This window comes from Ambystoma mexicanum, chromosome 12 (genome assembly GCF_040938575.1).
Source record: "Ambystoma mexicanum isolate Mex_15411 chromosome 12, UKY_AmexF1_1, whole genome shotgun sequence".
NCBI lineage: Eukaryota > Metazoa > Chordata > Amphibia > Caudata > Ambystomatidae > Ambystoma > Ambystoma mexicanum.
The window spans coordinates 496,455,811-496,482,895 of NC_090936.1; the positions used below are offsets into that span (position 1 = coordinate 496,455,811).

The following is a 27,085-nucleotide window of genomic DNA, read 5'->3' on the forward strand; positions in this document are numbered from 1 at the left end:
GAGATACAGGCCCTATCCTGCAAACAGCCATACCTGACTTTCCACAAATCGAGGGTGGTGCTGCGGACGCACCCCTCTTTCATGCCGAAGGTTCCGTCGGAATTCCACCTCAACGAACCTTTGATGTTACCTGTTTTTTTCCCAAAACCTTTGTCACCGGCTGAAGGGGCCTTGCACTCGCTAGAAGTTGCTCGTGTCATGAAGTTCTACGTGGCACGCACAAAGAGTTCTTGAAAGACTTCACAGTTGTTCGTGAATTTTGGTCCTGTGAACCATGGGAAGGCCTTGTCCAAGGCTTCTATCTCAAGGTGGCTCTCCGGCTGCATCATGCAGTGTCATCGGTTGGCGAACCGACCGCTGCCCGGCCGTCCGAGGGCCCACTAAACCAAAGCAATCGCTGCGATGACGGCGTTCCTGGCTGGTGTTCCCCTGCAGGACATCTGCAGGGCTGCTACGTGGAGGGCCACACGCACCTTCAGAAAGTTCACAAAGTTCTACTGCGTCGACAGGGATTCCAGACTCGGCCAAGCAGTGCTATGCAAACTGTTCCCTTGAGGTGAGTCTGTGCCAGAGGTAAGAGTGAATTGCTTCTGTTGAGCCTTGCCACCTCCCATGCTTGTGTAATGTTGTACTGCTGTGTATTCATTTTTCATGAGCATGTGAATCCATGCCAGACCACATGCTGGAGAAAGAACGAGTTACTTACTTGTCTAGCATGAGTTTGGCATGGATTCACATGCAATCCCTCCCTGCATCCCCTCTGCAGCTCTTCTTGGTCATACTGCCACTTTATGTGCTTTCAAAAATTTGAAGATGGCTGCCAGAGGAGGGGCTTAGGGAGAGGACCGTCATTGGATGGGGGCAGTATTACCCAGAGGAGAGTGATTGGTTTATGGGAGAAATACAGTTTGTAAGTGAAAGTGAAACTGATGTTCTTTTACTGAGGATAGCCAGCCTGATGACGGGGAATATTCATGAGCATGTGAATCCATGCCAGACCCATGCTGGAGAACGATAGTTACAAGTAAGTAAAGTGTTCCTTATTACTTTACTTGCTTGGCTCCCCTTTGTTGGGGTTACTGGTCAGTCCCTATGGTTATCAGTGTATGGGGACTCTGTCCCCTATTACAAAATTCTTATGTTTTACACTACACACATCTTACAGTGAGGTGCGGTAGGGATACTTTGTATCCATTTTTCTTTAGTTTTTTGTATTTTTATGGTTACTTGCGTGATGTGTGCAAGATGGGCTCGTGGCAGCGGATATTTTTCTACCGTGTTTTTTTTACTTTCTCATGGGCTGTTTTGCATTTCTCTGCATAATGCCTTTTATAGTACAATATGTGCTAAAATAGCTGTGCCATGAGATCTGGAGCTGTCCTTTTGCCATCTTATCTTTTGGCCTTTTCACTGCCCTCTTAGGGCCAGATATGCCATACATGGTAAAACCTTTTCCAGGCAATAGTTTTTGCTTGTAGCCGGATGTAGGAACTGGTACTGTCTAGTCGGTATCGGTTAATAAAATCGCTGCAAAAAATGTCGCCGGTAAAAAAAAATCGCGGCAAAAATGCTGTGGTTTGAACTGGTAAGGGTGTACCCCATTATAACATTTAAGGGAAGCGGGGGTGTCCCCTGCTCCCCTTAAATGGTATAATGGGTTTGGGGTTGCGGGGGTGTGTGTTTAACATTTTTGTGTTCATGGACTGTGGAGCCTCACCTACTCCACAGGCATCATCTTTTTACTGTGTGTCACACAGCACCTTTTAGTGCAGTGACACAGGGTTGTCTTTTTAGGCTTCCCAACTCATACTCCATTTTCTGGGACTGACTACTGTCTCCCAGAACATGTAAAGTTGCCATTGACTTTATTGGTCTTTTTAAATTCACAGACCCAGTACAAACTATCTTGCATAGAGTTCTGGACAGGGTTAATAGTTATCCCTTTTTGTCTGTTTCTCGTGGAACATTATTTTGTTCCCCTTTCTTTAAGATTTGGCTGGTGGCTGTGGTATCTACCCGATTATTCCTACTATTTAAATAGCCTTGGTACTGTTTTAGGCTAAGTTAGAAGCCTCGAACTTAACCCCATTTACTTTTATTTGGTTCCGCCTGGGTTTATTCGCCATGTCTATTTCTAAAGGTCTTTCTCGTGTTTTACTCTGTGCGCCAAACCAGGTTTGGTTCGTTTGTTCGCCGTCCTTTGGCGGGCTTCTTCACAGAAGTCCTCCTTAGGCACCTGAATGTCTGAGGGGGACAGGATGTGAGGGAGGGGTTTGAGACTCCCTGCACAGGGTCTCCTTGGAGACTCATATCGCACTCTGTATGATTGACTGTGGTGACTGTCCCGCCGGGACAGCCATCCTGCTGTGTGATTGACAGTCAGGCTGTGTGAATGGGGGAAAACTGCATACAAAGCAGATCTTTGGGACTGAGAAGGAAGGGTCACCACTGGATTGAGAGAACCGAAGATAAGCTGACAGAAGAGGACCGCTACCACAATTGAACCTCCTGGTGAAGCCCTGCTGCAAGTCCGAATCTCCAAACTTCGACGACAGGGAAGATCTGCAAGGTATCTTCTCCCCTTGAGCTGGTGAGACCAACCAGTTCGCCAAACTGCAAGCAGGCCTCCCTCCTCAGGTCGAATTTGCTGTGCACAGCTACAGTGAACCGGATAGCCAGGAGGACCGGACCCTACTTGGGTTTTAAGGAGCGCACCTTTTATTCGTTGCTTTGCTCTGCTGCTGGTTTCTTCCCTGGGCATTGCAGGACGCTCCAGTCTTCCTACTTCGTGTCAGTCCGACAGGCGCTTCAGGAACAGTGAGCCTGCAGGACCTGCCAGGAACGTCCGCCTCAGCTGCAGCCTTCTTTTTCATTTAAGGTACTGTTCAAACCCGGTTGTTCGTTCCATCCGACCGCGGTGAAAGTGTGTGAAACCTTTCGCCAATCCGAGGGCTTGTCCTTCTCTATTCTTTAAGGCAACTTTTTGTCCGACCAACTTCGTTCTGAACTCTTGGCAAAGACTTAACCGCGAACTACCCTGAACTGTGTGATCCTCTGCAAAGACTTTGGTCCATTTGACTTTGGCCCAGACCTCTTGATTTGATTTCCTCACTCTAGATACTTTTTCTAGATTGCCCTGTTTACCTACTTGTTGGTGCTGCTCAACCTTTGTCTAACCCTCCCTTTTTAAATTGCTGGAGTGCCATTTTGCTCACACTTCATTTTGAGCTTAACTTGTCCAGAATCTATTGGGTTAGGGTGTAGTATATTAAGAGTGTGATTTTTCTACTGCTTTACTTTAGTGAATTGTTTTACAACTGATGTGTAAATAAATGTATATTCTTTTACTCAGAAACCTTGAGTCAGTGTTTGTTTGAACCATAGTAATTGCTGTCCTTTGTGTAACTATTGATACTGCTCGCTTTACTCTTGCGATAAGTCTGGCTGCTCAGCCATCGCTACCACTTTACTGTGTTGCACAGGCGTGTACCAAAGGTGAATTTGTACTGTCACTTGTAGTCCTAATTGTGTGTGGTGTTCCCAAAGGGTACTGCATATGATTCTGCCTAACATCGGGTGACTCCAGCTTGAATTCCGGATAAAAAGTGGACTCCTGCAGCCATTCTTCAGATCGTCATTGGAGCCAAGAACCCCTTCAAAGAGGAGCATCCTGCTGACCTGTGGATCGTTGTTGCCGCCAACCAGCATAGTCTTCAGCAACCGTCCCAACAAAGCCCTGCTCTTTTGTCTGTTCTCATGAAGTCCTTCATCGGTGCTTCAACCCCTGGACCCATGGGAGTAACCAGTGTGGACCCATGGGAGTAACCAGTGTGGACCCCTGCTCGAGGATGCTGCATTTGGAAACCTTTGGCAGTATCCCGGAACCATCATATCACTGACCATCTCCCGCCTGGACTACCTTGTTTCATCAGTCACCATCCTGAGTTTGAACTTGGGACTCCACAGACCCTGACTACTGAGACGAGAGGCCTTGCTCCTGCAGTTGCAGCTCTCCACCATGAACAGGGGCTTTGCAGGACCAGCTTCTTTGTACCCTCCACAAGGGTTGTTTTCTGCCATTTGATTGCAGTGGTCATCGCTGTCTCCAACTTGCAATGTGTCCTGGGGGTCCGTTCCTCATTTTGCCAGGGCGGTCCTGCTGTTCAGTGCTAGGAACCATCTGCCTTTGTGCGGACCTAAATACCTGAAAGTGGCCTCTGAACCAGTGACTACTTGTCCAAAAGAAACAAGACCGAAAGTAAGTCGGCCCAGTGGTTTCAGCAGCCTCCAAAGTGGTGTTCTGGCAGAATCTTAGTACAAGGTGTGAGTTTACGTACCTGGCTCTACGGCACACTTCTTACATGGGGTTTAGCAGGTGCAAAGCCCTAACCCTACTTCTCTCTTAGCCTCATTGGGATCGGTGGAGTTCTGGCAAAAGATCTTACCCTGGGTTTCCCCTAAGGTGGTTGGATCAGGAGAGGACCTCATAAGAACTGTGCTTGATTTGTTCTTCACGACTTAAGACACTTAGGCCTACATGTTGGCATTGCCAACCCTGGACAGTCTTCTTAAAAGCCTCCTAGCTCCCTGAAAAGGTTCACCTGTGAGAAAAGTAAGGGGTTGGTGCTCTGTAGCCAGTGTATTTATAGTAGTTTACTTTCCTGTTATTTTAGTTGATTAGAATGTGTTCAGAGTCTGATAAAAATATTGTATTTTTATACATTCTGTCTAACTGGAAATGCCAAGAGTGCTCAGTGTTGCTTAACTGAACCCTTCACTTCCCCCACACCCCATTGCTCAATCAGTCATGCTATCTTGATAAAGTTTGGCTAGACATTTGTGTCCTCTCCTATTTATCAGAATAGGGTGGCCTCTCAGAATCAGTCCACAAGCCAGATTAATAATTGGTGCTTCAGAGTGTGATTATGTGATTGGTACTCACAAAGACTTGCTGGAGGAACCTGTTAGTGCTTGTTATACAGAACTCTTAGACTTCAAAGTCTGAGGCCTGTAAATGTTGCTATAACTGCTATTAACATGGAAGCACACGTTGTTGAAACCATGCCCATGCACAAAGTAGATTATTTGAAAAAGTTGTGTTTAAAAAAAAAAAAAAAAGGGTTTACCTACCTCTGGTACAAAGCTGAATTAGTGCAGAGAATCATGGGTCACCAGATCCCTAAGAACATTGCTTTACCTGTCTCTGTATAAACTAATGCTGGTGTAGGCCCCAGTGTCAGTGGGGCCTAGAATGATTCTCCTAATGATGATTGAAGTAATGATTCTGTTGAGGACGACTCTTCTATTTATACTGTTAATAGTGTCAATGCTGCAGATACTGAAGCTTTTATTGATTTTGCCAGAGAGAAATGCGGCTCAAAGCTGTTGAATTGAAGTTTAAGTTGGTTAAGTTAGACTCTGGAAATGTAGAAAAGGAAATAAGCATAGTCGGTCAGCTAGAAGTGGCAAGACTTACTGGGGGGTTGAAGTAACTTTAGAGTGTCTGGGAATGGCTCTGTGTCTGGGTCCCCCTCTCATTTTCAATTTCCAAAGGATCTGTTGGGTATGTATGATGAGAACGATTATATCATTGAACAGTTGACTGCATTTGAATTTTCTTGTGAGGTACAAGAGGTAGCAGATGGGAATAAGAATGCTTGGCTTCTAAGCAGGTTTCCTTGAGTGGGTACATTATGGAGTTGCCTAAAGCTGATACAAAAGAGTTCAACAAATGTACAGACTCCTGCCCATACTTAGATGTTCAGAGACCACAAAAAGGAGAATGTCTCTTGGTTCACCTATGGGAATGTCTCGCTTTTAAAAACCTGTGAGTAGGTTGAAGACGATAAAGTAACCCCTTTTGCTGGCATGATGAATCTGGTCATGCTTGAGCAAATGTTTGTTTCCTCTTCCCCTGAGCTAAAAGACCACTAAGCTGATTCAAAGGAATTAGATCCTAAGATATTGGCTATTGCTGCTGACCTGTGAGTCTCTTAGAGTGTGTCCCATAAGGGAAAAGGAAAGCCGAACGAGAAGGAAGGGTGGTACTGATAAAAACATTCCATATGGAAGGTGGTAATCCATAGGGAGGCTCATGGAAAGATTAGTGAGACTCATCACAAACAAGAGACTGGGCACTCTAAGGCTCCTTATTTTTACAACCACATGATCAAATGATCCTGTAAAGGGGGACCTCAGATGTTAGGGTAGGACATTCTCCTCCTCGCTCTTTGCAAAGTGGTGTAAGAGCTGAGGTTGCATTAGTGGCCCTTGGGACAGCAACAATTTGCTGAAGGGTTATGGTGCTATTCCTGATAACACTAAGTGCTACTTTAAGGATAGTGTACCGGTAGATGTGGTGGATTCCACATTGGTAAACCCAGAAGAGCTGGCCAAAACTCCTCTGAGGCCCTCCAAATTGGCTGTTTGTCCCCTTCAATTGTTCCCAGGAATGCCTGGCACTGTAGCAGTGATTGGTTAAGATTCATGAGTGTTCAGAACCAAATTCCAGGAAGGGTTCTGCTGGGAAATGATCTCAAAGAGTTAGGTCTTGAGGGTGATACAGCAGAAAGACACGGTTCTAGGTGTCAGACAGAAAAGGCTACCTCTGCCATGTTGAAGGCAAAACCTAGGCTTAAAAGGAAACCCAAGGCCAAGGAGTCAAGGATTCCAAAGAAGAGGTAAACCTCAACCACTAAAATACCTGCAGCCACTATTGAGGTACCTGGCCCAGGACTTGAACCTCAGTAAAGGTTATAGAGAGTGCCCGTTATTGGCAGGCTACATGAGAAGGGCCTGTTCCTAGTTGGAGGTTGAGCCCACTGGGAAATATAGGATTTTTTTTAGGAAGATGGGTTACTTTACAGTGTACCCCTTGGCGTCCTCAGGTGGAGAACATAAGCAGTTGAGGGTCCCCCAGTCTGTTCGCCCCTTTCTCTTACAGTTGGCACATGAAGTCCCCCTTGAAGGCCATCTTGTAACAAAGAGGACCAAGGAGAGGTTGAGCATGTTTCTACTGGCCCACGATTGGGGTCTAGATAGAAAAACAATGTAAGAGTTGCCCCATTTTATAGTTGTATGCCAAAAGAGGAGCAACAATCCAAGCACGTTTGGTAACAGTACCTGAAGTTGGTATACCATTTAAGGAGTTAGGGATTGAGGATGTTGGTCCCTTTGACCCTTCTACATCCTCTGACATTAGGTTTATTCTGCTAGCAGTTGACTATGCCACCAGGTATCCAGAAGCCACCCCACTAAGGACTGTACCTGCCAAACCAGTTGCTAGGTCCTTGCTTGCTATCTTGACCAGAGTTGCCTTTTCTGAAGAAGTTGTGTCAGACAGAAGCACAAACTCTGTATCCAAATATATGCAAGGGGGAAATGTGAAGTTCCCTTCAAGTTATTGTCTGCAAATCATCCACAAACCAATTGACTGGTTGAGTGATTCAACAGGCCATTAAAAAGCATGATTGGAGCTCTTCAAGAGCCCTAAAGAAGTAAGTGGGACATTCCTTTAACTTGGTCTTTTTCTTTGCTTTCATAGAAGTGTTAAAAGAAGGGGTTGGGTTTAACCTTTTTGAACTTCTTTTGGACACTCATTCAGAGGATGCTTAACTCTGGTGAAGGATGGGTGGTACGCTCTGTATACTTCAACCACCTTACATGTGGTGGACTTTGTGTTGGGTCTGAGGAAGAGAAGGTTTCTCTTGATGGCTGAAGCTAGGAACAAAATACAGGCTGGTCAAGCAATAGTAAATCACTAGTACGGCCAGAAGCCTCACCTGTTCATTTTACCTCTGGCTAGGAATTTCTGATCATGGACCCTGTGAGGCCTATAGACTTTCTGGACAAATGGTCACAACCTTATAGAGTTGTAGACCGACTAGTTGCGGTCAACCATTTAGTGGAGGTGGGATGCCCCAGAGAGGCCCCTAAAGTGTTCCACATAAATAGACTAAAGACTTTCATCCATTCAGTGAAAAGGGAGCCCTGATTTCGGTGTCGGTTAGGGAAGAAGAGGAGTCCGAGCCTCTCCCTGACCTATTCCAAACCATCTCTTCATATGGCTCAATTGAGGGTCTTCGCCAAAACCACCAACTGAGATAATGCAATATGAATTAGAGATTGATTGTAGCGCAGTGCGCCTTACGATTACAGAAGCAGGTATTGCACAATTAATCAATCAATACTCTAATGCTGAAAACCAATAAATCAATAGATTATCGTCCACTTCTTATGGCCTTTAGGAAACCGGATGAAAAACCAGCAATTTGTATAAGATCTACAATCCACACATACGATCAAGATTTAGTCACAAAGCGTAGATGGATGCGCAAACTGAAGAGACAAGCAAAAAAAACATCACTCAGCATAAAAGCAGATCCATTAAAGCTGAAAAAGAATACAAAGTCTGGGCGAGAAATCACAGGAAGAAAATGTACCAGTCTGATTCCGAAGAGATGCTGAGGGCTATCTGCGGGAGAAAAATAAGTACTTTGTGGACCCTAGTAAAAACTACTATAAGATCATCCAATGAAACCCTACAGAACAGTGTGGGAGAAGAAAAATGGACTAACCACTTTAAACAGTTGTATCAGGAAAAGAACATCTGCCCCATACAGATACCGGAAGAAACATCTGAGTCATGGGTCATTCCACACAATCCGGCCCAAATGCTAACCAAAATAAGAAAACTAAACCATTGTAGAGCCCCTGGCCCTGATGGGGTGACCAATTTCGACTTGAAAAAACAGGAGGAGGCTTGGTTGATATTCATTTCCAAGGTATTTAAAAAATGTCAGAGGACCAGATCAATTCCAGTGTCATGGAAATGCGCAAATATTGTCCCAATATTCAAGAAGGGTGCAAGGGACAACCCAAAACACTACCGACCAATCGCACTACTTGACACAATCAGAAATATCTTCGCCTCATGCTTATTGAATCAATTTCAAACTTGGACCAACAATAACAACATCAATGATCCTCTGCAGTCTGGATTTGTCAAATCCGTAGGAACAGCAAACATTCTTCTACTGAGCATACTGAAGAACAAAGTTTTGGAAGGTAAACCAAGAGTATTCATGGGATTTATAGACCTCGTTCAAGCGTTTGACCAGGTCAACCGGTCCAAACTTTGGAATAAACGCATTTCCTGGAAATACCCATTACAGCAGTTGGCACAAATTAGAGCTTTACACTCCAAAACAACAATTCAAGTACGCCTTAGCAGAGTGGGTTAAATAACAAAACCTATTGAAACAACCCAGGAGGTCAAGCAAGGCTGTCTCCTCGCACCTGTGCTATACAATGCATACATTGCCTATTATAAGGAGAGTGAATTCGAAGTCCCAGCTTTCCCTCCAACTTTCGGGGGTAAACACCTACCCCGACTAATCTACGCAGATGACATTATCATCATTGATCAAGCTCAAATAGGCCTCCAAAGAAAACTGGACAACTTGGCTTCGTTCATCAAAGCGAATGACTTGGAAATAAACAACTCCAAAACCAAGAAAATGTCTTTTGAAATCCAAAAGAAAAAAAAATGGAAACTCAAAATGGTTTATTGAGGGAAAAAAACTAGACACAGTTACCAGCTTCATATATTTAGGTGTGATCCTTAGCTCAAACAGAAGGGACTTACCAATGCAGGACGCCCTACAAGAAAAATTGAAATCTCTGATTGCCCAGACTAAAGCCGTGAATAGGAAATATGGAAGATTTTTGTTTATACTGGTCCTGAAATTCTATAAGGCTAAGATCATACCAAGCCTAACATATGGCGTAGAAGCAATGCCAAATCTCCCGGAAACCCTATGGGACAAGCTGGAAGGAAAGTTTTGGCGGAGGGTTTTGCTATTGCCACAATCAACTCCGATAGCATTGATTCGGAGGGAGCCAAGTCTTCAATCCATCTCATCAATAGTCGCTCACAATAAAATCATGCTTTACAGGAAGATAATTGACACAGCAAGCCCTCATATATTTGGCCTAATTAACAAAGAACTCCAGGAAGTCAGTACTAAGATCATGTCTAGATGGGTCACGGACATTCAAATGAGACTGGGCCAAATCGGCTGTACAGAGGAGGATCTTCTGAACAATCCAACAAAAATAAAAAATAAACTACTTATTCAGAATTGGATATTAATGCAAGATCAGGCTAACAAAAACAAATTGACAAAGAATATACCTCTGATAATAAACAAAATCAATCAACCTCCAAACTACATCCAAAAATTTCCCAACAAAAATCTAAGGGAACATTTTTTGAAAATAAGACTGAATCTACTAATGACTAAAGAGGTAGTAGCCATAAGAAGCAAACAAGGTGAAAACTTCTGTCGGTTTTGTCAAAACAAGAACTCGACTGAAAATTTAAGACATCTATTGTTAAATTGCCAAGCACTTGAGCAGCAAAGAAAAGTCCATTTTAACCATATTCTTTTTGACCTCCATTCCTATGATGAAAAGGAATGGTGGTCTCGTCTCATGAGCGGCGAACGAACTACTTGGGTAATTGCAGTCACCAAATTCTTCAAGAGCCTGAAATTAGATAATACGAGACCAGATTGAAAGCTAAAACGAAAGACTGCACAAAGGAATGGGGGTGGGAGAAATTTTGAATCAATATGGGACTTGTAGCTGGAAAGGGTACCAACCATTTAAGGATCACATCATATGCTCGTACTGCCTCATCATTTAACTACCCACCCCCTTCAGAGGATCTTGACTTTCTTTTAAAGTTTTATTGGATCATAGAAAAGATGAAATTGCTGATTCTTGTAAAAATTGATTTTCAATTAAAACAAGTAAGAAAATAAATAAAAATAAAATGGAGGGTCTTAAATTGCCCCCTCGAATGACCCTGCAACAGCAAGAAGAGGTGCAAACTTTGTTTAGACAGTTTGCCTCCTTGTTTTCACTAACTCCATGCTCTGCACCTTGCTGTCAGCACAACATTGATCCTGGAGATAGTGTTCCTTCCACATCTAACAGTTACAGCATGTCAGACAAGGTGAGATCCCACATCAAGTCTGTGGTCAAAAAGATGTTGGATCTTGGGGTGACAGAGACCTCCAGTAGTCCATGGTCCAGCCAAAGGCATGTACCTCTAATTTGAGGTTCTGTGGGAATTATAGAGCTCTAAATGCTGTCACCAAGAAAGATGCTCACCTCTTATCACAAACAGATGAGTTTGTCGATAAGGTTGGTGCTTCAAAGTACCATTTTGCTTTCTAATGTTTGTATAGGAAATTGGGCTTAATTCCCCAGGTGGTATGGGTTGTTCAAAGAAGTGTCTTTCTCGGGAAGGACTGGACTCTTTGTCCTGGTCTATAACAGGATATTCATTCAGGTCTGTCTGTGATGGATGTCTGACTTTGTTCCAGCATGCACCAATTTCTTAACCATTAGTCCCCTCAACCTATTCTGGGTGTTCAGCAGTTTCTCCATCAGTTAGTTCTTGGAATTCTCTACACTCACTAGCTCAGTATAGAGGTGAAAGAGTGTTTTTTCTGTTTGTTCTGGGCCCTTGGATCTAGGATCCCCGCATGTACCAAGTCGCAGTGTGTGGTTTCTTCAATTTGCTCTGCGAACCTGGACTAGTGTTCCAGTATGCATTGCTTTTTTCCACAAATTATGTCTCTCCCTCTCCCTCTCCTTGCTCAGCTCATCTCTTCTGCGGACAGTGCTCATCCTATATGGCTAACAGTTTAGGTAGACCCAGGGGATCGAAATTAAGATTGGATGAGCAGGAGCTAAAATCGGGTCCTGGTTACCATCCTTAACCAGTGACCACTGGGGAACGAGGAGCAAGTACATACCATGCTGCAAATCTGACTTCCACAAAAGATACAAATGTATCATTTTGTCCATTATGTATGACCGCTTATGCTTTAAATGTAATGCAGATGTGTCCTAATGTTTATTTATCCATTGTGCGTTAAATTTGCATAGGTATGTTTGTTCAGCATCAGATGGATTGGGAGCTAAAAGTAGCTCCTGGGTAGAGGTTGGTGTCTATCTGACCAGGCTCTTCTAGCCCAAATGCAGTAGCGTAATAGCTCCCATCTCCCCTCAATTTCAAACCCTGAGATCCTATTCCTGTTTGGAGATCTTGGTTGTTTTAATGCAGCACACAACACTCTACAGTGAAGTGCTTATTATCCCTTTTTCGTTTTTCTTTTGTACATTTTGGTTACTTTTATGAATTGTCCAAGACTAACTGACGGCAGTGAATATTTCAATGCTGTGCCTTTACTGTGTGCACTGTTGCATTTTACCGCATAATGCTGTTTTGAGTACCATATAATCAAAATGGCCGTGCAGTGTGTTTCTCGAGCTATTCTTTGGCCATCTTGTCCCTTGGCCACTTTCCTGACTTCTCAGCTCAGGAAATGCCATTTATGTGAAGGCTTTACCAGGCATAAACATGGGGGTTTCCAAGGCAAAACAGTGGTTTGAACATCTGTCCGAATGTGGGGGCTAGGACTGTCAAGTCCCAATTCACACTCCAGCCAGTAATAGGTCTGTTGTTGGGCAGATTTGGGGCAGGTGATTTGTCCATGATTCGACAGTCTTTGCCAGTCTGAATGGTGCAGATCCTTGCCATTGGTGGGCTAGCGGGTGGCTCCAGTTCGAATTTGGGCTAAAAGTAGGAGCCCTGCCGCCAGAACTTCAAATTGTTGGTTGAATCCAAGACCCCTACAAGGAGTTGCATCCTGTTAAAGTCCTGAGGGCAACCATTGAAGATATCCTCCAGCATTGCCTTTAGCCTAGTCCCAGAAAAGCTGTGTCTCTCTGCATCGAACACAAGAAGTTCCTTGTTGGTGCTTCAGCTCTTGGGCGAATGGTTCCAGCCAGTCCAGTCCCCTGCACAAGGATCCTGCCTTTAGAAAACTTTGGGAGCCTCACAGAACCATCATGTGGGCTGACCAGCTTCATCCAAGGCATCTCTGTGCATCAGTCCCCATTCTGAGTTTAGGCTTGCAACTCCGCAAGTTATCAGCTTTTGGCCCAAAACCAGTGATCCTGTAGCTGTTGCCCTCCATCACAAAGTGGGGCCTTCCTGGAGCAGTGTCTTCCTCATCACCATGAGTCTCACCTGCCGCCCCCTGTTCGGGTGTTCTTTGTTGCTGCCCATCTGAGTGAATTCTTGGGGTCTCCTGCCATCATGGGATCTGTGGTGGTGGGCATCCTGTGGTGCCTGGGTCAAGTTTCAAGGTATCAGGAACCGACTTGTTGAAATGCGGAATCGCTGCCTAGCCATACCCAATTCTGTACCCAAAGAAATTAGCTTCATGGTGATTCCAGTACTCTACTAGGCCTACCTTTCCCTGCTTCACAACTGTTTGGAATAGCCTGCACAAAAGAAGGTGGTGCTGTCACTTTAAAGAGTTTTGATTGGGGTTTGGTACGTGCACGCATCCCTGAGCGCCACCAACCGACACCTCCCAGTTCCTGTTTTTATGCCTAGACGGTTGGATATGAGAAGACTTTCTTTGAGCACCTCCCTTTTTTGGGGCGTTCAATTTTTCTTCTTTCGCTGTCTCCTCTCCCTGAGGAGTGCATTTTTCGATTCAATTGGATATCTTGGTGTCAACATTGCCTCTTCCGGGTTCAAGCGATGCATTGGATACAGTAAGTACTACTCGGTGGGGGACCCTCACAGAGCCTACCACTGCTGTCTCAGGAACTTGTATCCGGTGAGTTCTTGTCACTTCTGTGTGGGAATGAAGCCTAGGTGGCTGAGAACACGCTTGGTCTCTTTGCTGAAAAAGGGTCCAGTCCCAAAAGCTACTGTGGACTTCACAGAAGGACGGAAAGACTTTGCTTCCTAGCAGTAAGAAGGATTTAGAACTGGGCTTGTGCTCCAATTCAGCAATGCCTTTTGGTATCAGTGTTAAGGTTGCAACCGCAGATAGACCTAAGGGCCCTTCCACCACCCGTTCAGGAGTTCACTGCGGTCACACGCCCTTACAAGTACATCTTGGTGGGAACGCCAACCAGGTCATAAAACTTGGCTTTTGGTGCCGGCCTAATAGAGTATTTTTGTGCATTCTGTTTAATTTTATTTGAGTGTCTGGGTGTGTCTTATAGTGCCATTACACCAATCCAGGGTCTCCTAAAGTCTTGCTGTACTGCTCGACTACCCTACCTTGATTGAGGTTGGCTATTTGTAAATGTCAATAACTAACTAGGGGGGCCCCCTCTCGTAACCCTCCTACAGGGCCAGTTCAGAAAATTCATCTTCACGTCCATTTGAACATTTTACCTGCAACTCCTATTCACCGACTACACCGTTCCAGTACTTGAATCAACAGCAAAGCAGCTCCATACCCAAGTTCCAACAGTTCAACAATTTGTCTCTGGAGTGGGTCTGCACCCTCTCTAGTGGATACGCTACCCTACTTCGATTCACCACCTCGTCGTTGCCATCTGCTTAAGAACTGGAGACCAACTCTGTCACTGGTAAACGTTGGAAGTTTTCCAAAGTTTTGACAGCTAACTTTTGGGTACCATTGGAGAATATCTGCCGCAAGCACTATGCAACTGAGCATTTTTCTCTAACATTAGGTATATGCTTAACTTTGTTGGGTACTATAGCATCTGCACCCTTATCCCATTCAATACGTCAGAAGCCAGTTTTTAACATCTTTGTATGGACATTCCTTTAATGAATGTTCTATGTGTTATACATATCTTAATCACCACATTTCTCTCCCAAGAATTGCTCTGGACTCCTCGCTACTACTGGATGAGAAAAGAAGATATTGTGCGAAACCTTGTAACCATCCTAATGCTTGATGCCATGATGTCAAGTGCAGTTTACACACACAAGATCTTTCCTATTGCCATGCTATGGTTTTAAGCCAGATAATTGATCTCCCTGAGTTTTAGTTTCTCCATGTAGATAATCAAGAAGCAGTATTTCCACACATGAAGGGACAAATACATCATTTAAAACATAATTACAATGAAAATCCAAAACAAGCAGGTGATGGATGGGTGTTTTAGAATTAATCCTAACCAATGGTATTTCTCCAGGCAACCTTCCATTCCTTTGTTATTTAATCCATATACTGTTATAGATGGGGGTCATACCTATGCAAATTATTATTTATAAATATTTAAACTAAATTAGTCTTGATCCTGCTACCATTGGAAGCAGTCAAATCAGAACTGCAAGGCCACTATCCTTCTGAAGTGGAAATGACACTGCTCAGGGCAATAAGTGGTTATCATTAATAGAAATGTTGCCATCCATCACTTTTGGTGTCTTTGATAATAATCGTGCATGGCTTCGTGCTTTCATTCATTTGTTTATAACAAGCTTTCATTCATTTGTGTATCTTGGGGACTCTCCATCCCCTCCTTAAAGATTTGATCTCATTTACTTTCCATGCCTGCAATACAATCTGCAGCTTTTGAGCTTTCTTGGTAGAGATGTAGTTCTGTGTGGTCTGATTGTGCCTCCCTTGGAGACAGAGCATCGAGAAGAAGGCCAATGGCACAGGAACTGAAGTGGACAACACCCTGGAAGCCAACTTCGATGCAGTGGAGCCGGTGACCAGAACGCCTGCTGCGAGCACAGAGGGAGGAGGGGTCAAACCAGAGCAGCCCTTTATTGTGCTGAGCCAGGAAGAGTATGGGGAGCATCACTCATCCATCGTGCATTGCAGGTAAAGGCGATATTACGAGGCACATGCCAACAGTTGAATTCTTACTCCTCGTCCACTGCTTGCAATGATTGGGGTTGTAGGACATCCTCAGAGGGTGGGGAGCAAATAATCATTCATCAGACCCTGCAGTTAACAAAAAGAGATCCAAAACTATGGGTTGAAAGCATCACAGAGCCATACTCCTTAGCACATAAAAAGGGTATTGAAGTGGTCAATAGCAAATGTAGTCAGCATTACGTCTCAGTTTTGTACTGTATGTGACTGAAAGAACACACACTAAATGAGCAACTCGTTGTAGCAAGCTTGTTTTTTTCCAGTAATCTTAAACACTGCACAGACCTGGATCAAGCTTGTATCAATTTGGCCTGCAACTTCATATTACTTTAAATGTTGTTGGCATGTTAGTCCATTGCACAGGTACTGATCGTGGTCACTTTAGCTGACCCCAATCCGTACCAGTTTTTTGGACTGCTGTCTTAATTCATTTGTAGTGCCCGGGGCCTGCAAGAGTTACTTTTATGGCCAGAAAGGCTTTTCCTGTGCTGTGACTGAAAACCTACTTAACATACCCTTTACAGAGCAGCAAGGATGTATTTTGACTTAGAAAATAATACTTTGACACAGGAAGACTTACCCAGCATCCTTGTGACGATAAAAAGTGATGAAAGAGGCAGTCTACCCAACATCTCATTGAAACACCACAACAAGTGATGGTAATTAGAGGTGTTACTGCTGTGACTGGGTGGCTGCCACAGATAACCACACTGACTCTGGATAGAAGTCCAAGGGTGCCCTTTCTCCCTGCACTTCCCCAGCCTTTTCCCCGTCTACCTACCTAACAACTTCTTATGGAACAGTGCCACCTGTCTGCTTCTGGCTGGAATTAATGGTGTGTTCCCAGAGCCGATGGCTACCTATCTCCGTAGGGTCCTTCTAACTTTCGCTCTCATATACACGCTTAGTACACAAAGGGAGTAGGGGATGGTGCCTCCTTCCACCCGGTTCCACTTGCTCTTCTTGCACACACGGTTTCACCTGACCCTTCTCTGCACTGGACCCCAAGATGTTCTCCTCCTGCCGTCGGTTCTCCCTTGATTCTCACACTCTGATTACCTACCTCCACCCTTTGATATTGTTTCTCCTCTTACTCCTGTGCTCACTATAAATGTTATCCCTCTGCTACTATGTTTAAATCTTCTCCTTCCTTTGCTACCTCCTTACCACTACTACCTCTCCAATACCACTTCCACCTTCCTACTTTTCCCCAAATCATAGTCTCCTAATACCTCCCACTGCTACCACTAATACCTCCTTCTACCACCACCATTTACCATTACTACTACTCCCCCTCTACTACCACTTTTGAACTACTGCAGCTCCCTCTCCCTCTAGTCCTACTACCAGTTCTCACTCCCACCACTACTCTACTGCTGCTGCACTCACTGCCATGGTCGAACACACCAGAGACCCTTCTTTCCTTCTCTGGTCTCTCGGACATCCTGATCTGCTGTCCTCGCCCAACTAACCCACACTCAACCATCCACATGTACTTTCTTATACACCCCACTCTGTCCCAGGATTGGTTACTTTACCCTGTCCAATGACTTAATGACTTGCCTGTCTCTAGGGGGTCTTACAGGGGAAGGGATCAAGAGAGGCTTCTTAAGGGCTTATAAGCCATGATCCGTTCTCAGGCAGTCTGACTGTGTTTCTGGTTTGGAGCCCGTATTGTCTCACAGGTACTAGTTTCTCTTTTATGCCTCCCTTGGGGCCTTTGTCCATTTCTATAACAGGTGGTTTAGTGGATTGGTTTATTATGCCCGATCCCTGACGGTTTAGTGATCGTTCCAATTGCTGCTGTACTGGCGTTGCGTCGTTTGCTGCATCCCATGCTTTGGCTTGCAATGTTTTCCTCTGGTGCCTGGTGTAAAGCTGGCCACTGCATTCCACGACGTCCCCAACTGGCTCTGCTCCGGCATCCCGCCGTCAGCTGTTCTGTGGCCGGCGCAGTCTTCCTGGCTGCAGTGAGACCTGCTGCAGCCCTGCTGACTCCTCTCCTTGCGGCGTTGAATTCCGTTGGGCCCTGCCTACACCATTCTCAGGTAAGCCGGGGTAGGAAGGGGGCCTGCCCACACACGCAATGGCACCTATGGGGCTTTTTGGGGTTGGGCCCTGTCCCTCCTCTGACAGGGCCATGAAGGTAGTCCTGTCACACTTTCCACAAGAGAGGAGCCTTATGATTAATGAGATACAGCAAATCATCTGACATAGTATTAGCCCATTGCACAGAGCTTTAAATTTGTTTTACCATGATGAAGGTCGTTACTAGTACTTGGGAGTGAGAGTTTGTAACATTGTGGTGTTCACTGTGCTTTTATATTTGTTTTTGTTGAAATTGTATATGGCAGTGTTTGAGGCTAAATGTCTAGCACAAGGTCAAAGTGTCAGTTTTGTGAATATGTTTCTGAGAGAATGCAAACACCTACTCGATGCTCAGGTCAATCTGAGAATTAAAATGTTAAAATGTTTAGTGTCAGTCCATATTCAAATATATTTGTGTATGTACATTCCTTGATGTGTTTCACTTACTAACACCGCACTGTGATTGCTTGAGTGTTTTAAATCGTGCTGAGCTAATAATAAATTAATATATTTCCATCTGAGATTAATGCGAAGGGTTTCTTTTGAAGCTTTCATTGAGACAGTGGTGCATTTGATGCAGATAAAATAAGGGTACGTGGGTACACAACAGGCTGACTGGACAATATATATAGGAAATGTTACAGTTAAAATGGTCCAGTCCTCACCAATAACTCGCACCTCAAAAACTCTTGCTTGCCTTCCATAATGCTTTGTCAAAAGCAGAAGGAACTACTCCCTCTCTACTACTCTAAAACACCTTTCGAGGGGATTGGGTCCTCCGACGTTTTCCAGATCTATGACAGTAATCACCACAGCTGTGCTGCTTCGGAAAATCTTTTGGCGTCCTGCGTCAATGACGTCGATACGCTGTCCTCGAGGGCCTCCGTCGAGCCGACGTCACCGGATGTTATAAGTAGGACAAGCGACGCCCGTAGCATCAGTTCTGTTTTTTCCGCGAATGTGTTCACTTCGGAGATCTCGGCGCGCCTCGGTTCTACTGACTCCTGTTCTTTCGGTTCTTCAAACCTGTTTCTTCCTTGCGATATTGTATGTCGTCTTCGGCTTCTTCCACCCCGCAGTCCGGTTTTAAGAAGTGTCGGGTGTGCGGGTCCAAGATGTCGCTGACGGACACTAATGACGCTTGCCTCTGGTGCCTCGGGGAGGACCACGATACGGATGACTGTGTCGACTGCCAATCGCTCACATTGAAGGCCTTGCGGGAGCGTAAGAAGAAGCTGTCGGTCAGTAAAGTGGCCAAGCCCCGGAAGTCGCGTTCCACTGGTCTTTCGACAGATGATTCGAGGGGCGACTCTCTGCATCGTCGTCGTGAGTCCGGGGGCTCTCGGTCTGGGAGTCGGCCCCGCCATTCCTCTGCCTCTTTGAGGCACTCCAGGAAGCGCCGTCACAGGTCGCCTTCCCCGTCCTCCACCGAGGACTCCGCCCGTCGGCGGGTTGCTTGTTCCAACAAGCATTCCACTGCTGAGGAATGGGATTCCTTCCGAAAGGAGATGTTGGCGATTTTCCAATCGCAGGTCTCTGGTCCGTCTGTGCGTCGAAAGACACCGGCCGGGACCGTTCTAGAGACGCTGCTCGTACGCCTTCGGGCTCTAGCCAAGGCTAAACATGTCTTTGTTCCTTTTTCTGTGCCCTCCTTCCAGCCTATGGATTATATTTCTGAGGTGGATGAGGGGTCTGAGGAAGGTGTGGCTCCTGCAGAGGTTCCTAATGACCTCCTTTCTGGTCATAGCCAACTTGAGGGCCTGCGTCAGTCGTTGCACAATGCCAGTGGTCTAGACACCTCTCCGGAGGTGGAGTTTGGTAGGCCTGAGCCTGGCACGCATGCCGCGTCCTCATACCGGCGCCTGATGTCGAGGGTCACGGATTACCTGGGGTGGTCTGCCCCCCCCTGGGGTTTTTCAGCAGGATGACTTGACTGATATCCTCGACCAAGGTCCACCAACTGACCCAGACCTGCCAGTTTGCCTTGCAGAGAAGGGTGACTGCGGCTTGGACTTCTCCGGAGTGTCTCCCGGCAGTGAGCAACTCCTTGCTGAAGAAATATCGCCCAGCCAGTAGCGACCCCTGCTACTTGACCACGCACCCCACTCCGGAGAGTTTGGTGGTGCAGGCAGCTACGGCCCCCGCAAAGCAGGCGTCGTACCCTACCATCCCTCCTGATAGAGACGACAAACGTTTTGAAGGCTGGGAGAAGAAGGTGTTTTCTTCTGGGGGTATGGCGCTTCAGGCTGCCAACTCCGTTTGTGCCTTGTCTCGTTTCACGCACACTCTGTGGAACTGTATTTCCTTAGCGGCTGATCATATTCCCGAAGGGGTGGAACGGGATGGTTTTCTTGCTATCGTGCAGGATGGCAAGGATGCCATGTGTGAATCCGTTCAGTCGGGTCTGGACATGGTTGATTGCGTCAGCCGGACCATGGCAGCGAGCACCGTAATACGCAGGTTTGCGTGGTTGCGGAAGTCGGGGTTTGCTCCTGATGTGCAAGCCCGGCAGCGAAGTCCTTGGGCGCTGCAGTTCGCCAACCTCCGCCTTTTCGTCTTAGGGGACAGCAATGGAGGGGAGGTTCCTTTTGATATTACTCGGCCTTTAGTAAATCGAGAGGAGCTGCAAGTGAAAGGGGCCACCATAGGAGTGCCAGAGGTGTAAAACAAGGTACTCGAGGTGCCAAGGCCGCTCGAGCAGTTGCCTCTTTGCCCTCAGGCACCATGCTTCACCGGTTGGGGGAAGACTGGTGCAGCATCTTGTCGAATGGCGTGCCATTACTTCAGATGTGTGGGTTCTGGAGATCATAGCGCACGGCTACTGTCTTCCTTTCCGGCAGAGGCCTCACGACAATCCACCAGGGAATCTCTCTTTGAAGAGTCCGGATCCGCTCCTTGCGCAGGAAATACAATCCCTGCTGGAGAAAGGCGTCATAGAACTGGTGCCTGTAGCGGAGAGGAACAAGGGATGGTATTTTATTTCGAAGAAAGACGGGGGATTGAGACCCATCATGGATTTGCACGGTTTGAACAAGCTCCTCAGGAAGGGCAAGTTCAAGATGGTTACTCTCTCTCAAATCCTCCAGGCCCTTCAACTTCAGGACTGGTTGGTGTCTCTCGACCTCAAGGATGCTCATTTTCATGTGCCGATCCATCCCAAGCACAAGAAGTATCTGAGGTTCGCGGTTGGCGACTCGCACTTTCAGTTTTGGGTCCTGCCGTTCAGATTGACCTCCGCCCCGAGGGTCTTTACCAAGCTCATGCTGGTGGTGGCAACGTATCTCAGGAAAGGGGGGGATTCACGTCTACCCCTACCTGGACGATTGGTTTATCAGGGCACGCTCTTCTGAGCAAGTCCTGGATCATCTGTCCGTCACCTGCCACTCCCTTCACAAGCTGGGCTTCTCCCTCAACTTAAATAAGTCCCACTTGACGCCAACTCAGCGGCTCCAGTACATCGGAGCAGTGCTCGACACGTCCCTGGGGCAGTGTTTTCCTCCCCAGGGGAGGTTCACCACATTCAGCAGATGGTGCACAAGTTTCAACATGCCCAGAGTCTCCCAGTGTTCGAGTTCTTGAGGTTGCTCGGCCTGAAGGCATCCTGCATTCTTCCGGTGCCAGAGGCCAGGTTGCAGATGAGATCTCTGCAATGGGCTCTCAAGCTCCAGTGGTCATAGTCCTCCGGCAGGATGTCGGACCCCATTCAGGTGCCGCCCTCGGTCGCCCAGGACCTTCTGTGGTGGACCGTGGAAGGCAATCTGATGAGGGGGGCTCCATTTTGGCTACCCTGGCCAGAGGTGACGATTGTGACAGACGCATCCCTCACGGGATGGGGAGCTCCTGCCAACGAGTTGACAGTCAGCGGTCGTTGGTCTCCGTTGGAGTCCAGACTCCATATCAATCTGTTGGAGCTGAGGGCCGTCAGGCTTGCCCTGAAGGCTTTTCTGCCGACTGTGCAAGGAAAGAATGTCCTTTTTCTGACGGACAACACAGTGACCATGCACTACCTCAACAAAAAGGGGGGGGCAGGGTCACTTCCTCTGTGCAGGGAGGCAATTCAGCTCTGGTTCTGGGCCATCCAGCAGGAAATTTCGATCTCGGCAGTTAATCTGGCCGGAGATGAAAATGAGACGGCGGACGCTCTGAGCAGGCAGAGCGTGATCTCTCACGAGTAGGAGTTGGCTCAGGAGATTCTCCTGGAGATGTTCGCCCTTTGGGGGACCCCTCAAGTGGATCTCTTCGCCTCCAGTGTCAACCGGAAGTGCGAAAGGTTCTGCTCGTGGGAATTTCCTCCAAGAGGAGCCTTAGGAGACGCGTTCGTGGTGGAGTGGTCCTTCCCACTGCTGTACGTGTTTCCTCCAGTCCCCGTCATCCCACAAGTGTTGCGGAGGTTCGGTTCCCGGATGATCCTCATTGCTCTGGCATGAGCCCGGAGGACGTGGTACCCGGACCTTCTCGACTTGTCCATCTGCCCTCCACGTCGTCTTCCCTACCGAGACGATCTGCTCTCACAGGAGGGGGTCAGGTTCTCCATCCAGAGGTCAGATCCCTCACCCTTCATGCTTGGCTTCTGAAAGGTTGAGGTATAAGGATTGGGACCGCCCTGAAGACGTGATGGAGGTGTTGCTTTTGGCCACATGGCCAGCAATAAAGTCCCTGTACCGTTGCCGTTGGAGAAAGTTCTGCGACTGGTGCAGGGTTAAGAATGTGGATCCTTTTTCATGTGACATTCCTGTGGTTCTGTCTTTTTTGCTTTCTTTAGCCCACAGGGGCTTGCAAGTGGGTACCATTAAAGGATACCTGGCGGCGCTGTCCATATTTAAGCGCTCGTCTGAGGAGTGTTCTTATTTTAAAATCCCTTTAATTTCTCTGTTTCTGAAAGGGCTCACTAATGTGTTCCCTCCGTCACCTTTCCAGGTGCCCGGTTTGGATTTGAACCTTGTTCTCAAGTTTCTAATGGGTGCTCCATTTGAGCCTTTATATTCTTGTCCTTTGAGACTGTTAACCCTTAAAACTGTGTTTTTAGTTGCGGTCACTTCCGCTCGCAGAGTGCGTGAGTTACAGGCACTGAAGCCACCCTTCACTGTGTTTCATAAGGACAGGGTTGTCCTTAGAGTTTGTCCTTTCTTTCTTCCGAAAGTTGTGTCGGAATTTCATTTAAGCCATTAGGTCATTCTTCTGGATTTTTTCCTCCTCCGCATCCTGGTAAGGACGAGGAGAGGCTCCATAGGTTAGATCCTAGGAGAGCTTTAAGTTTCTACATTTCACGCATGTCCCAGGTCAGAGTGAATGATCAGCTCTTTATAGGTTACGCTGGAAGGCGTTTGGGACAAGCTGTTACTAAACAGACTTTGTCTAGATGGATTATCTTGGCAATTTCTGAATGTTACCGCTTGGCGGGTAAGGACCCTCCGCTAGGCTCACAGGCCCATTCTACTAGGGGTATGGCAGCCTCTACTGCCCTGCAGAGGGGTGTTCCTATTCGTAACATCTGTGATGCAGCCACCTGGGCTTCGGTCCACACTTTTGTACGTCACTACTCCATAGATTCTATCCATGGGCAGGATCTGGCCTTTGGCAAGGTGGTCATTTACTCTGCAATTTGATTGGGCATTCTAAATTTGTATATTCTAAATTATTTTACCACCTCCTTACGTTGGTACTGCTTTGGGAGTCTGTCATAGATATGGAATACGTCTGAGGACCCAATCCCCTCGAAGAACAAGTTACTCTTTCACCTGGTAACGTTCTTTCGATAGGATGGTCTGACGATGTATTCCATATCGCTCCCTCCCTGCCTACCCCGCTACAGAATTTCTTCTGCGATTGCAGCTTATGTTTCTGCAAGGCTTTCTGTGGTCATACTGGCAGAAGATTGGTGCCACACGTTCTGGGGAAAAAACTACAACTGAGGCTACGGGCGTGGTGCGTCCTACTTATAACATCCGGTGACGTTGGCTCGACAGAGGCCCTCGAGGACAGCGTATCGACGTCATCGACGCAGGACGCAGACGCCGAACGATTTTCCGAAGCAGCACAGCTGTGGTGATTACTGTCATAGATATGGAATACATCGTCGGACCATCCCATTGAAAGAACGTTACCAGGTAAGAGAGTAACTTGTTCTTTTGCTGTATAGTGTGCCTTATAAATGTTCAGTAATGAAAAATAATAACTACTACTTGCGGAACAGTGGCAGCATCTTGCAATGACAATTTCTGACACGACTGTTTTGTACCTTGTTTGCCAAAGTAATGACTTTATTTACCAATTTGGAATTATACATGTGCAGATTGAGTGGTAGAGTAGGGCAAGGTTTTGGGAGAGGATTCATGAATCTAGTGCCTGCAGGTAAGTGTGTTAGATGTCAAACCCTGAAGACAGAAAGATGAAGCATCTGATAATAGAGCCAGCCTTAATCACTGTACCTTCCAGGCAGCAGAGAGCAAGGCTGTTCTACATAATGGTGGAGGTGGTGCTACGTAAAGGGTCACTTTAAGCAGGCTATCAACAAGATGCTGACATTGTAACCGCGGTCTTGCAAACATCTGACAGCTGAGTAAAATGGTGCCAATTCTGCATTTCACCGAACCTAGTGGTTCTTATAAACTAATCAGAACGTTCAGTGTTTGAGCTGCAGGATAGGCTTCTGTCTCTTGAACTTTTGTTTTGTATACTTCTTAATAAAATGAAGTGAACTGACATTAGTCTTAAATTCTGTTCTCTCAATATTCTTGTTTGGTGCACACCGACATTTCTTGTTTTTTACTGTACTAGAACCTGTTTCATATGTACTTACTAGTGAGACCCAGGAAGGATATAGGTCCTCAACTCCTCCTTGCACCACCTGCTTTGTGTCACATGCATGCCTGCCTCACCTCCTGAATTTCATTTCTTCTAACCCTCGGTCAGACAGGAAATGTGCCTTCTACCAGTCTTTTCAATTGGGACTGCATAGTTTTGTATTTATAAGGGTCCCAAACTATTTGCAGCAGGTGCATGCCATGAAGGCCTGGATGTATTTTATTGCTTTTATATAATTATGAAACCGATTATGTTTTACATTTTGGAGGAGCAATGGGTGGAGTTCTGATGGTGGATGTTGAGGAGGTGAAGGACTAAATGTGTGGGCAGAACCAACAGACTGGAAGTGAATTTTATAGTAAAGGGGCTAAGAGGGAGAGAGATCGAAAGCGTGAAAAAGTGTTTGAAGGATGTGTAGTTTTAGATATATTTGTGAAGAGAAAGGGAGGGGGAGAACAGGTGTGTGAACCATAATTACAGAGGAAAGGTCCAGCCAGGCCCTGAATGTATTTATAGACAATGTGATAATGAGGGCTTTGGCTGACTTGGAAATAGTCAGATGTTGCATAGATTATACAATTCTTAGCAGCAAGGTTGGCAAGAAGAGAAATGTGCCAGAAGGGATTCTGGGAGAAACATAGTTGAGAGCTCGACACATACAAGAAGGTAATAAGGGGCCTGGGAGGCTTGCACATACTTTCAACTTGTGCTTGCATTTCAGAGATGGCCAGCATTACTCTTGATACCTGGCTGCAGCACATGTGAAACTTGAAAAAGAATTTGGGACCAGGTGCCACACAAGCTGTGAACTCTCCATACCATTCCCTAGTAAAGTGAGGGATTTTTCTCCTTTCTATATGCATTTCAGAAGACACGCTAATATAGGGGTTGTCATGGTGTCATGGTATAGGGAAGCCAAACTGCACAACTGGCTCCGACATTGACCTCGTCGGACTCCTTGTCTGAAATTGCAAAGATTTCACATGATTCAGTGGCACCTATGTCAATGTCTTCACTGATCATATAAAATATTACGGAGCAAAGCCTGATGCCTGATCTTCTTGCAAGAACCAAGAGCACTTGACAATGGAAGTGAAGTTCTCTGGTCTAAACTATCACCAGTCTGAACACTGTCTATCTGGAGTTCTTCACTCTCAAGACAGGAGATATCCAAGGCAGCAGTCATAAGAGGCAGCAGTCATAAGAATGAGCAGCCACTCTTTCAGATCCACCAGAGCGCCAGGGGACCACTCCGGTGGTGATGGTGCATGGTTCAGATATCCTTTAACATTAACGCTACTCTTCTTGCACTTGCCTAATGGCTTGTGTGATGAATCAGGAGTATTTGTCCCTTCTCCCCAAGGGGGAGCCCACCCTCTTTGAGGCTGAGTAGGTGAGCCCGCTCCGCAAGACCCTTCCTAAATGTTTGGGCAAGTGGGGCTTTGCTGGGATTGACTCCCCCTTACGGGACAAGGTCTCCCATTATCCAAAGAGAACTCGCAATGCAGAACACTTTATCTGCATACATGTGACTGCTTTGCATCCAAAACACTGTGCCCTCCTTTTGTTCAGCTGCAGGTAAGGTGGAAATCAACACATTATCTGAAAATAAAGGAGATATCACTTTAACAAGAAATGGATATGAAAATGGGATGAGGAGGCCCAAACCAAAGCGATTCAGCGGGGTACACAGGGGAAGCACCCTGGCGTCGGAACGCCAAGGAGAAGCAAAGCTGAGTGCAGCCGTGTAGTCCTAGGTACTCTGGGAAGGCAATTTGGAGATGCCAGAGGACTGGTATAGCAGACAGCGGGAGAACCATTGTCAGGACAGAATCGGAGGAACCATCTGAAGAGATGGTGTGGCAAAGGAGGTGCTGTGGTGGGCCTGGAGCCCCCTTAACTATGCCGAAACCTGGATGATGGGAAGTGAGGAAAACCTCCACCCGCTGCCGTTCGGGGAACCTGGTGAGCTACAGAGAAGCCGAGACTGGAGAAACCGAGAAGCGAAAGCGAAGAGAGAAAATTGACCTACCCGAGCGTGAGCCGACTCCTGCAAAGTCACCCTAGGCTGATGCAGGTACAGATGTGTGCTGGAGGAGCGGGCTACCTCTTAGAGGACGAATAATTAAGCAAAAAGACTGATTGTAATATATGTATCAACAGAACAATGAGTGAGCAGAAACCGATATCCGAGGAGATATTGAAAAGCCTAAAGCAGGAAAAACGTTGGGAAGCTTTAAGAAAGTGGAAAAAACTATTGTGGGGAAGAGAACCCCCCAAGAAGTGATTTCAAGAGAGAAAAGTCTTAATTAGTGGGGAGACCTCTATAAGAAAAGTTGTGAAAACTATTGTGAGTTAGGAGTACAAAGTTAATTGCATCATGAAAGAAGAAACGTGTTAAAGCCATCTCAGAGGTGGGGAACTTTCAAAACTAATAAGTCAGAGGAGCAACA

At 46.3% G+C, this 27,085-nt stretch overlaps 1 protein-coding gene across 2 annotated transcripts in view; it reads left to right on the forward strand.

The window, feature by feature from the left end:
* WDR91 (WD repeat domain 91) overlaps positions 1-27,085 on the forward strand; it is an 832,764-nt gene that overhangs the window by 268,255 nt on the left and 537,424 nt on the right. For both annotated transcript variants that reach the window (XM_069628780.1, XM_069628779.1), the window contains one exon: positions 15,493-15,686. In XM_069628780.1, the coding sequence (XP_069484881.1) occupies positions 15,493-15,686 (194 nt within the window). The remainder of the gene's footprint in view (positions 1-15,492; positions 15,687-27,085) is intronic.